We start from the raw sequence: 12115 nt of genomic DNA on the forward strand, positions 1-12115 counted from the left end.
GTTGAAGTAGATGGAAAACATCTTCGTTTTAAAATACAGACAACACGATAGAAATGAGCTTTACTGGTATATTTAGTTTTAAATAACTTTGTTCAGTAGCACAGATGGCCTTTCCAAGAACAGTTTAAAAAAACCTGTCACCAGTTAACCAAAATCTGTGACTTTTCCAAAGGAAGTAATCAGATACCTTTAAAACAATCTATTTCTCAAAAAAAGCTTCTCAAAGCCAGCATATCTTTTTAATGTACAATCACAACTATTAATATTCATAGGTAGGTTACTGCCAAGAACCTATGAAATCAACCACTAATTACATGAGTTTCTTTTGCTGGCACAGCTTTCAAAGTTGATCCAGCTTCATCCTCTCAGATACCTTCAACATCATTTATCACAAAAACACTTGACAAATCACCTACATAATCTTGGCTTCTAACTGGAGTCATACTGACCTGGATGAGCTCATCCCTTTCTAACATATCCTAAAAAGCTAGAACTGGCTCTGCAAAAGCAGTCACATAAAACATCACATACATCTCAATCCTGTCAATACCTACATGTAACCACTACACATAATGTCAGCAATGCACTACCCAAAGGCTTATGTGCTTTAATTCTAGACAGGAAGTCCCGTCCGTTAGTTGCTTGAAAAGAAACCGAAAGCAAGACAGAGTTGCGTCACTAACTGAAATGAAACTGTGTCAATGCCAACACAAGATGACTAAGCCGCAGAAATACCCTTTTGTCTCTTCAGTTACCCTGATGATCCAATCAACTCCTCAAACATTACTGAACAATGCCTCGTAAAATGGCTTGTTAAATAACATGTAGAGCATTAAACAGCACCTTTAAAGGCTTCAGGCATACATATGCACGCCACTTAAGAGTTGAGGCAGTTGCTTAAACTTCAGTATAAACAAGGCCTTGCTAAGAGAGATGATAACATTCATTTATCCCATTCATAGAAAAGTCTAATGCAACCTTGAAACCTGTCTTGTGAGTCTGTCTTTTGTACTTGTCAACAAAAGCTATAAGTAATGCAGGTGGCTGAAGACTAGCTTCACCTTACACAGTAGAAGACAACCCTTAAAATCTGAAAAGTTTGGATTTTACCCTCTGCAGTAGGCAAGAACACTTGCGCATTAATATATATAAAGCCCCAAATCCTCTACATGCAGAAATGTAGAACAGGTTAAAAGTCCAGACATCTTCATAAAGATACTCCATCAGTTCTTGGGTTTTTCCCACTACTAACAGCTGCGAGAAACACTGTGAGAAATGCAAAATGAAACAAGAGCTTGGAAGATGACATTCAGGCTCTAGTGAGGAAAAAAAAAATAAAATCTATTACGTACATCATCCCCACCACATGCACGCAGCTTAAAAGAAAAAGAAAATTAAAAAATTGAATTCTATACAAACAAAATTATATAATGTGATTCTGTACTGGGAGACAGGAGACAGAAACTGCTGATAAGTAGAGTTACCTAAAACATTTTCAAACGAGACATGCAACATAGCGAAAATACATATATCCAGTGGAGTAACCCAAGTGGGAAACTCATTTGAAACATGTTTCTGCCTGAGCACAAAACAAAAAATATTTTAAAGATACTGATTTTATACCTTTCCCCTAAAATTATACCATCCAAGCCTACCAAGCATGCATACGCGCTTAGATATCAAGGTGTTGCATATGAATGCTAAATCAGGTTACGGCTTCTTAAGGTATTTTACAACAGAGAGCTGCATGAATTGCCTTTCAATCAATAGTAATTGGAAATGAATTTCCCAGTCTTTACAGGTAATTTGAGAATTCAGTGATCTGCAAAGATTGCAACTAATACATTAAAAAAAAAAAAAAAAAGACAAAGGTAGTTGTCAAAGAAAGGGAAGGAAAAGATAAAATACTAAGTGGTTCTGATGAGCTACTTACTGTAGCAAACTTAATGCTGCAGGACTTACATACTACTAGGAGAGCTTTCAATAGAAAAAAGTTGTATCCTATTTTCACAATAAAATAAGTTACCTATTGAAGGGATTTGATAGATTTTTTTTTTTTAAAAAAAAACGAGGAAGTCTGCCTTAGTCATGCTATTGATCCATCTCTTCTCTCTTGATCACTAAATAAAAGTGTCACTCCAGTACTTCGCAATAAAAGCAACACATTTTTCAAACAAACAGACTGAGACCAACATAGTAAGAATTACTTACTGATAACTGGACCTATTTTACAATGCATGATGATCTGAGCTCTGTGCATATCAAAGCCAAAGTTTTCTTTGATATGTGTGATCTCCAAGCATAGATTTAACCCTGAGATCAATGTGCATTTATCCATAAACTGCATCAGAATACCAAATCTGGAGTTGATACTAGATGCAAGTAAGTCTTAAGTATCACAACTTTATCTTTGGTACCAACAAATGTTAATGGATACTCCCAATAAAAGAAGTTTTTTGGTTGAGAAAATCCCAAATACAGCACATGTGATGCTACAACAGTGGCAGATGAAGAAGTACTAAAGCTGGTGACAGCACTGGTGCAAAGAGGGTCAACATCAGAGAAGACATTTTGTAAGGCATACTATTGGAATAATTTGGTCAACGGTATGGTAGAATCAGAATGGCACAGAAACTGCAAATATAGCACAACAGCCAGTTTCACAAGAACTGCCTCCTGTAGTCCCTAAATTCTACCATTCAAATCAAGAATGAATAGTTACACTGCTTACAACTGCAGGGCTTGAACTTGTGCTATCTAGTGTGCCACTGCTACCAGAAGCCTCCACAGCATAAATTTACATGGTCATTGTATCACTATGATAGAAAACACTTTAGAGGAAAGCAGAATCTACTACTGGATCACTTTCTGGGGCAGTGGCAACACATCAGACTAGTCAACTGTCTTGACATCTGTAAAAACATAAAACTGAACAAAGTGTTTATCTGAGTGTTGAACAAACACTTCTTGCCACTATGTTCTTCCCTACTGTCATTATTAGATGTTTGGTGGAAAAAAAAAAAAAAAAAAATAACCAGGCAATAAAACAAATCAAAAGTTGCCACGAAGACAGGATCCAATGCACCAAACTACAGCTGTACATGATGCTGGAAAGTGAGATTACTTAATGCTTAGCACATGGTCAGTCAGAGACCTGAACACTGTAAGTTCTTTGGCAGGTAATATCTCAGAAGTAAATAGACGCTATCCTTGATGTTGGATATGGACAACTTTGATCCCAGACCCCACACTATTCTAACTTACAGCAATGAATTTCAGAACATATTTTGAAACTAACTGTACTTGACTTGCAAAAAACAATTTTAATTGATCCAGAGACCCGACAGACTGTGACCCAACACAGAACTACTTTTGCAGGTGGTTCTTCAGAGATACCATCACGGGATCATCAGTAATTAATTAGATTGACAGGGAACACCGAAGCCTCCCACAGCAAATTTGGAACTACCAGCAGAATAAGCATGCACTGATTCTAGTCAGTCATCTCTTCCTGTCAGCTCTCCCTTCTTAGCAAATCCTTTGTGATTTTTCAGTAGCACGCTGTGCCTGTGCGCGTCCGTGTTTCAGCCGCGATAGAAACCTTCGCTATTATACAGAAGCAGCTGGAAACAAGCAGTTTGAGAACAGGCAGCTTGGCACTAGGATGGTTTCATATGTGAAACAGGTAAAACGGTTACCGCCTAACTGCCATAACTTTTGATCTCTCACCTGAGATTCAGAATCAATGGTGTCCACATTTCCACAACAAACTTGATTTGCACTGATACAGAGACTCCTTCCAGACACAGAACCACCACACACACACTTCTCCGGAGTCCACAGGGCATACCTCATTTACACAGGAAATTCACTGTTCTAGATAAGAGCCGAGACTATTACTACTGCTTTGACGTATCACCCTTTAGAACAAGAATTCCAGACCTCTGGCTTTTGACATTGCAACTGGGAGGAATCTGAGGCCTCTGTGACATTCCTGACAATTACAGAAACAAGATGAACATCTCTATCCAAAAATATTGTTGAGTTTGTAGAGCGGCAATGTCATTTAAGTGGACCAGAAGATCTGTCTTTGTAGTCAGGGTTACGAGGTGATCTTCCTGTTTCTGTCGATTTTGAAGAATCCAAAACTGAACAGAAGTAGTTCCTAGAACAGGAACAAAATCCTCTTCCCTATTTTAAGTAAAGGCTATCTTATACAAGTTTTTAGTTTTACTAAGCTTTCAAAGACTTGATAACAAATAAACTAAATCATCAGAACAGCAGATTTGGATCATCTCTTGTTTAGTCACTAATCTTGTAGGGCAACCACCTCAAATGGCAGAATATTTCAGAAACCTGTAGTATTTCTATTTCTATTGCAATATCATGACAGTGAATATTCAGAGACAATATGGAAAAGAACAGAATGCAAAACTAAATCTGATTTAAAAATAAAAAAAAATTCCTGTGAGAGTTCACTACTTAGTTTGCCAAAGAAGAAAGTCATGACAAATTCAAAGGTGATTAAATGGTATTAATCCAAGCGGTCAATTCCAACTCTGATTTAGGATTGTGTTTTCCCACAGTCCATCCCACTTAAGCTGTGTAGCATTTGTGGTGAGGCTGTCAGGAATGAAAAATCTAGTTCTACTGTGTAGTAACTTGTAATAGCCTGAGGCAAGCAACTGAAGAAATCAACGATGGAAGATATTCTTTTCCCTCACATTACCTCCAGGCAGCTGTAGTAATTGGGATGTCCCACTGCCAAAATCTAAAACAGTCCTCCTCTTCCACCAAATGCAAAGGGACCTTCACTTTCTTGAAACAGTTACAATGAATACAAACTATACGGATCAAACAATCTTATAGGCTGTCCCTTCTACAAGTTATAGCTCCATTCTGTACAGGTATACATCCCAATCTTGCATATCAGCATCAGCTGTGGAACTATTCAAAGACCACAGCCAAGATACCAGATGCTACAACTCTATCCTTCTATTATAAGGAGTGCTAAAAGTAAGGATCAAACCTTTCCAAAGCACAGTATGTCATCCACATAAAAATACTACATGATTTCATTTAAAATGCATTTAAATTAAATTATACGCACCTACAGACAAGTCCATCTTACTGCCTGGAATGTCCTCAGTTTGACTCTGGGGAAAAAAAGAAATAAAATTCAGTTCTGACTTCCATGAAACGCTGAACAATGTTTCATAAAGCTGCCCTTGATGGCTAAAGGTGGAACAAAGGAAGGACATGTTTGTGCCAATTAAGTTTTATTTTAATCTAAAATAAAATACAAGGATTCCTATTATCCTGTATACACCTCACCTCGACACCCTAGTGCTCTGTGTACCAAGTTTGCCCATGCAAAACCAGACACATGAATGCATGCAACAGACAAAGACAGATAGGCAGTTGCTCTGTGAAATGAACTTCTGTCCTCATGTTCCAGTGGTCGAGAGATGAAACACTGAAAATAGTGGCCAAAATGATAGCCCATCCTCATGACCTGTCAAGACACCAAATCCTGAAATGTGCTGCCAAGTTATGCTTTAGCTGGCAGACTGGGACAGGGTGTTCCCATAGCTTTCAAAAGCATCTACGGTCTAGCAGACTGAATTTGAGCTTAGGAGCCAACAGACTTTATAAACTAATCCTAGTCACGTCAGTGACCGTTTGTGCAGTTCTGGGCTTCTCATAGAACCTCTGCATTATTATCTTTCGCTAGTCTGCATTACATACTATTTCTGCTCCGCAGCATGACAGTTGGCACAATATTCTGTAAAACGTTTTACAAATTAGCATGTCAGAAGTTATTAAAAAATTTAAAATCTTATATGTAACTATTTTCAAGGTACTTCCCTGCAGATCTGTCATTTCTCTCCATGATGTACTCATTATTTATTCGCTTTACCAATCAATATTTAAGTACTGATTAATAACGAGCCCTTTTTGTATTAAAAAGACTCTGGTGCACAGTATTTAAAATATAAATAGCCAAGATAGATACAGAGCTGTAAATCTCTTGTTCAGATCTGTGGCTGGCATTCAGAATGAATAGCCTTGGACTAATCACAAATGACTGACACTACAGCCAGGAGCCTCTACCTTGAGTGCTCTGAACAGCATGTTATGAAAATAATAATTAAAAAAATATATAACAAAAAAGCCAAATCCTATTACTTGCAAGGAAACTGCCATCTCAGAACAACAGCTCTCTAAGTAACTCTGAAGAATAAAAGTAGATCTTGGGTTTTTCTGAGAAGCCATTCTGACTAGCAAGGAAGTGCTGAATATCCAGCTATTACAGGTATTATAATCAACATGCCAGCAAAATAAGTAGCTACACACTGTGAAACAGCCGATTTTTTTACTTATTTAAAGCTTATTGCTTTTTACAAAGTTGGATTTTATATTTTAAAAGAATAAGTAAGAAGTAAGTAAAAGAATAAGTAAGAATTTACTTACTAGCAAGCCTATATTTGAAAACTGTTTGGATAAAGGGTTCATCCATGAATCACTATTTCCTCCTTTTAATGAGCACTGAATAGGAAAAAAAAAAGACAAAAATATTTTAAAGCAACTTCTTGATTTCTTCTTCTTGTTTTACACTTGAGATGTGTAAGTGCCACATGAAAATCCTGGTATCAGAGAAATTAATCGCCTAAATAAGTTTTTGCATGGCTGGAAACATTTAACAAACACTGTTTTCTTTTCCCTCTCACAATTGTTCTTTGTTAGGTGTACCAAACTGGATGAACACTTGCTGTGTAGAATGTTTATCAACCTTCTGTTTCATCCTGGAATCCGGAAAGCTTTGTGAATGTTTCCCCCTGCCCTCTATTACAGTTTAATGCATTCTTTAATACACCACATACAGAGGTAGAATTCCTCCTTGGCTTTCTTCCCTTTATTATGGTTTCTCTTACATGGGCACTGTGCTGATCTGGCTTTCTATTTGGCCTTACTGTAACTTACAGGTGATTAAAACCCAAACTGAACACTGCTCAACAGAAAAGATACTGATAAGAAATATTTTTTGACAGTTGCTTTGGTGGTTAAAATAAAAAAAATCTCTAAGTGAGAAAAAAGTTCATGAGAATAATTTTTGCAAAACAAGCATCGTAAAACTCCATACCATGCCACAACAGTATTTCCACATCCTAGGAAGCTGGTTCTGCATTTGCCTCTTGAGATTTCCCTACCCATCAGATTAAAAGCAGACAAAACATAGTCCTTCTAATATTAATACAGTACCAAGTGTTACTGTACTAGAGAACTTTAAACAAGCCTTAGAAAGCAATTCACTCGGGACTATAGCCAAGCTCCCGCTCCTGTTTGAGGCCAAAGGTCAATAATAACAAGCACAAGTCAGACCTAAATCCAACAGTCAGGAGAAATAAGAAGTGCTTGTGCCAAATGAACTGTGGTACCTGAACTTCTGCAGGCTATGCAAGGAGAACAGCAGCAGCCTAACAGACAGATGTGTCAACAAGAGAAGAGCAATAGCCTTGGGATACTTATTGCTCAGTTTCACTTAGTAATGGCTCTGCAGCCTACATGCCAAAAGAATTTGACACCTGCTGGCAGATTTATTAGTCACAACAGGTGTGATACATTAAAACAAATCCAGAAACCTCACTTTATTTACGCTGTTGTAACAGGCACCTTTCTAGCTGAATCCTGCAATATCTTTTCAAAAGAAGAACTATTACAATGCTCTGACATACCAGTCATACAGTTTTCAGATAACATAGTAGTTATGAATCATTCAAGTATTTTACCTTCATTTGTGTTTTCTTTCCTCCTTGCCCCCAGCTTGTTGAGTTGTGGGAGGAACTGCTTCCCTGAGAGCCTGCTGTACTCCAGACTCCTCCCTCCTCCTCCTCTTCCCAGCTGGAATGACGTGTTCCTGTCACTGGCCCATCACTCTCTCCCCAGCCATCTTGCATAGATTTAGAACCTTTAGAAAAAGAAAAAAAGCTCAAAAGCATTCTACAATATCATGTAGCCGGTCATCTCACACTGCAAGGTTTGCTGGTACCATCAGAACCCCAAAGGAGTTTTTTTTTAAAAAAAAAAAAAAGCTACAGCAGCCCCCCCCAAAACAACATCAAAGCCTCAGATATGTCTTCACTCTAACAGCTGTGAAAAGTCATGCATGAACCCCCAAACCCAAGAGATTTGGTGGCGTGTTAGCATGTCATGTTTGCACCTATTTTAAAGCAATGTCAAATCCTTAAAGATATAATAACCATAGGGATCTCTTCTCTTACAGATATAGCTGCGTTTGGATTTCTTTAAAAGGTGACCTGTTTTCTAGTGTAAATGAAAGACTTCAAGGACACTTACAAACAAAAGGTGCTGAGGACTCTGGCTCAGGGGGTTTATCAATTATTTCCTCTCTTCCTTCAAAATGCTTAACACTTCCCTTGTACTAAACTCTTTCACAAAATTACAGAAACAAAGAACTTCAAGGAATAACAACTAAGTAGAATCTGAAGGAGGGGATCTGACATTGTATTCTGACATATGTAACATCAAAAGTAATTTAAGGTGAAAAAAAAATCCTCTACTTGAATTTCTGTTCTTAACAGTGTCACCAAAGAGACGTAGTAGTAGTGTTGTTGAATTAGAGAAGTTGTTACCAGAAAGCTACAACCATTTCTTCATATCAGTTCAGATTAAGGACTTTTCCTTGCTAGTTTCTTTTCTTGCTGTTACTCTCTAGCAACTTCTATTTCTAACCTCTACCAACAAGCCGAAAAGAATCCAAATCCTCATCTTGTCCATTGTCCAACTGTTCTCCTGCTGCTGTACCTCTTCATTCTGTGTATTTCTTGCTCAAGCATTTATCTCCTTTTTAAAGGATTTCTATCAGCATCACCTTTTTCATAACTAATTCTTCAATTGTCTGGCATTTGAGTGTGGAAATCAGAGACAAGACTATTAATAAATGTAGAAGAAAATCTGAATATAAAAAAAAGGTAGGAATTCTAAGTAGTTTATCAAGGGGAACTCTACCTTGATCATGCCAAAAATAAGTACAGCAGCATTTCATGTCAGTTTAAGAGCTACCTTAAAATCCATCATAAATAACAACTCAGATACTTAACAGGAAATGTAACTTTCTAAAGTATATTCATTTGTGTACCAAAATTGAGGGCTGCTTAGGAAATATACTGGTCCAAGCACAAAAACCTACCTCTTGAACCTTTAATCCTGCTACTTACACAGAAAAGGCTACATTTAAGGATTATGACTGCAGAGTCAAGAACTTACTGGAAATGTCATATATGGGTTAGTACCTGCAGCTTTAACTTATTTCCAGCCACAGTGTTTAAATATAGTACTGTGATCCTGTTTTTAACTACATGACTACAGATTATTTTTCTACATTGACAACTCCCAGGTCAGAGGTTCTTGAACATGATTCTGGACAGTGGTGTAACAATGATTTGTCCTGCTTCCTCTTCTGCATTTGTTGAGTAAGGAGCCACAATTAGCTATAGTAAGCGAACAAACTTTCAAACTAAAGACAAAACAATGAAGTTACAGAAAACTGAATTTATTTTTACTTTTGACAGAGAATTCCTATGCAATGCTGATAAAACTGTATAAAACTTTTTTTTTTCTACAAAATAGGTGCGTAATGATCTTCTTTGGCTCTAAACTAGTTTTCTTTTCGAATCACTGCCAGTCTCTGTTTCCTGTCCTTACCTTCAACCATAAATTATGCCTTTGCATGCTCTTTGTCCCAATTTCTTCTTCCAACTTATCCAAGACATTAAATATCTCCCCTGAATAATGTAGCTTTCTTCTTCATTCCTTCTGGGTGCCAATTAGAAAGGAGTTGAGAGAGCAGTCACAGAACACAGGATAATGAAGATCTCAGCCCTTAACATTGGTGACCTACTACACCCCAACCTGAAAGATCCATCACTGAGAAACTCCCTGTATTTGGCTCCTGTAGAGCTGGGGACAGCTTACGTACAAAATAGCAGGCATATGCTGCAGCTCTTTGGTTATGACACACAAGCAGACCAGTTAGGAAAAGCAAGTGACCACACATAGACTTTAAAGACTATCTCAAGTATTAACAAATCCATAGAATTTGCAATGGACTGTTAGCATTTCAAAGGCTCTTATTTCGGTCATGTTTTGGTGCCTTTTTACAGATGAAAGCAGAGCTACCTCTAAAAAAAGGCCAGCATCTTGAAAAGTGCCAAGTTTATGTGGCAGGCACAGGAAGTACTACAGCCATCCACGAAATGCTGCTATAATACTAACGCTAAGGAAGCAGTGCTTTTTTTCCCAGTTTTGATTCATAAATGGCCAAACTATGTAATTGGGGTGGGAGGAAGGGAGAAGGGCCCAAGAGCATAGAATCTGTATAGAGCATTTAATTCCGAACAATTACATGTTGCAAAAGCAACTTGTAACTGGAAACAGTTCTGCAGTATCATCAGTCAAGTTCAGTAACAGTCATGTTATTAGTCTGTATTTCCTACTGCAAACTTCATATCCAAACGTTACAGGCTTTGGCTATGACATTGCTATGCTTTATCAGCAGATGATTGCTTTTGTTTGTTGTATTTTCCTTAAAAAGACTGAAATAAAAATTCTACAAACAGCTTATATCAGCAGGAATAATTTCCACAAAAATAAAACTCTTAATGCAGCAAAATTTTAACTTCAAAGCAAATTTTTAAAAGATTTCAAGAACTTCTCATTCATGAGGAACACAGCTGTAGGCACATAATACCTAGCAAACAGTCATCGTCTCTTCAATCACAAAAGAAAGTTCAGTTCTTAAGAGTTAGAAATTTCCACGCTCATAGAATTAAAAAAAAAAATTTCCATTCAAAGGCAAGCTGCATCACCAAAGCATAGATTACCATGTAACAGCCTGAAAATTTGGTGAAATGTCTGTACTGTGCATTCCTGATATCATCAGGAAAAGTGATTTATCATGTAACAAGTTTATATGCTAAGCAACAAGTGGGCAGCCAAAGAAAAGACATTTTGAGAAAAAGACTCATTTCCTCACTCAGGTGTTCCCATAATTCAACACTTCCATAAACTGGAGAGCTGTCCATTTAATTGCTAAGAATCTTTTCATTACCTCAGAAGACAAAGTTCCAGTCATTTGTAAGTACTTAATCACTCATCCATCAAAATCTTACATGACATTCAACATGGCTTCTAGTCCTCAGATAACAATTCCTCCATACTTGACCTATATCACAAGGCCAAACACTAAAAATCTACAGGGCAATTGCAAAGAAGCTGGTATCTGGCCTATACTCACTAGATTTCATGGCATTCGGGGCGTTGGAAGGTGCATTCCCCCAGCCTGTTGACGATGCTCCTGTATCATCTACTTCACCCCACCCGGGACTGGTTTCATTTGGCTCACCCCAGGCGGACGTACCATTATCTGGAGCAGGTGGAGTGCTTTTGCTCCAGACTGCACAAAGGAGAAAGAGTTTTCATTACAGACCATTTAGACAATGAACTATTTACTGCAGTGCAGCAGCACGTCATTCATCTACTGCTTCATTCTTTCTGTTGAGGACTTTAGATTCTCAATAGTGTGAGTGCAACAGAACTGACAACTGTTCATGCCAAACTTAGAGCGGGCACTGACCTCTACAGATGAAAAAAGAGAAGAATGAGTAGTATTCTTCTCCCATGTTAAACATGAACCCCACATCTAATGCTGTCCTACCTGGTGAACTTTTGTGACTAAAGAAAAGCACCAGATTAACTTAGGGTTTTCATATACTGAAGAAAGAATAAGGACATATTTGAAGTACATATTGAAACAAAATAGTATTCTTTAAAGCGTATCTGAGATAGAGAAGAGATTACATAAAAATAATACCTTAATAGACTTCCAAGCTAGGTAGCTTTTTCTTATCCTTATTTCAAAAAAGAAAATACTTTGCTAAGTATTCTTTACCATACAGCAGAGCCAAATTGAGCGAAAAAACTAAATCACAGACTTGTTCAATTTCAGGTGTTAACTGAGTGCTTCAGAGCAATAAGTTTTTGACTAAAAGTAAGTAAAGAATTTCTCCTCCCCTTAATAATTAAATATAAAAAA

The 12115-nt window shown here is 37.4% G+C and overlaps 1 protein-coding gene across 15 annotated transcripts in view; it reads right to left on the minus strand.

The window, feature by feature from the left end:
* TNRC6B (trinucleotide repeat containing adaptor 6B) overlaps positions 1–12115 on the minus strand; it is a 149456-nt gene that overhangs the window by 32263 nt on the left and 105078 nt on the right. For 13 of the 15 annotated variants that reach the window (XM_086752522.1, XM_086752498.1, XM_086752514.1 and 10 more), the window contains 4 exons: positions 11318–11476; positions 7791–7969; positions 6475–6549; positions 5111–5156 (listed from right to left, as the gene is read on the minus strand). In XM_086752522.1, the coding sequence (XP_086608648.1) occupies positions 5111–5156; positions 6475–6549; positions 7791–7969; positions 11318–11476 (459 nt within the window). The remainder of the gene's footprint in view (positions 1–5110; positions 5157–6474; positions 6550–7790; positions 7970–11317; positions 11477–12115) is intronic. The other 2 variants (XM_086752587.1, XM_086752580.1) reach the window with 1 other exon arrangement.

Source organism: Chlamydotis macqueenii, chromosome 1 (assembly GCF_036417535.1).
Source record: "Chlamydotis macqueenii isolate bChlMac1 chromosome 1, bChlMac1.mat, whole genome shotgun sequence".
Classification (NCBI taxonomy): domain Eukaryota; kingdom Metazoa; phylum Chordata; class Aves; order Otidiformes; family Otididae; genus Chlamydotis; species Chlamydotis macqueenii.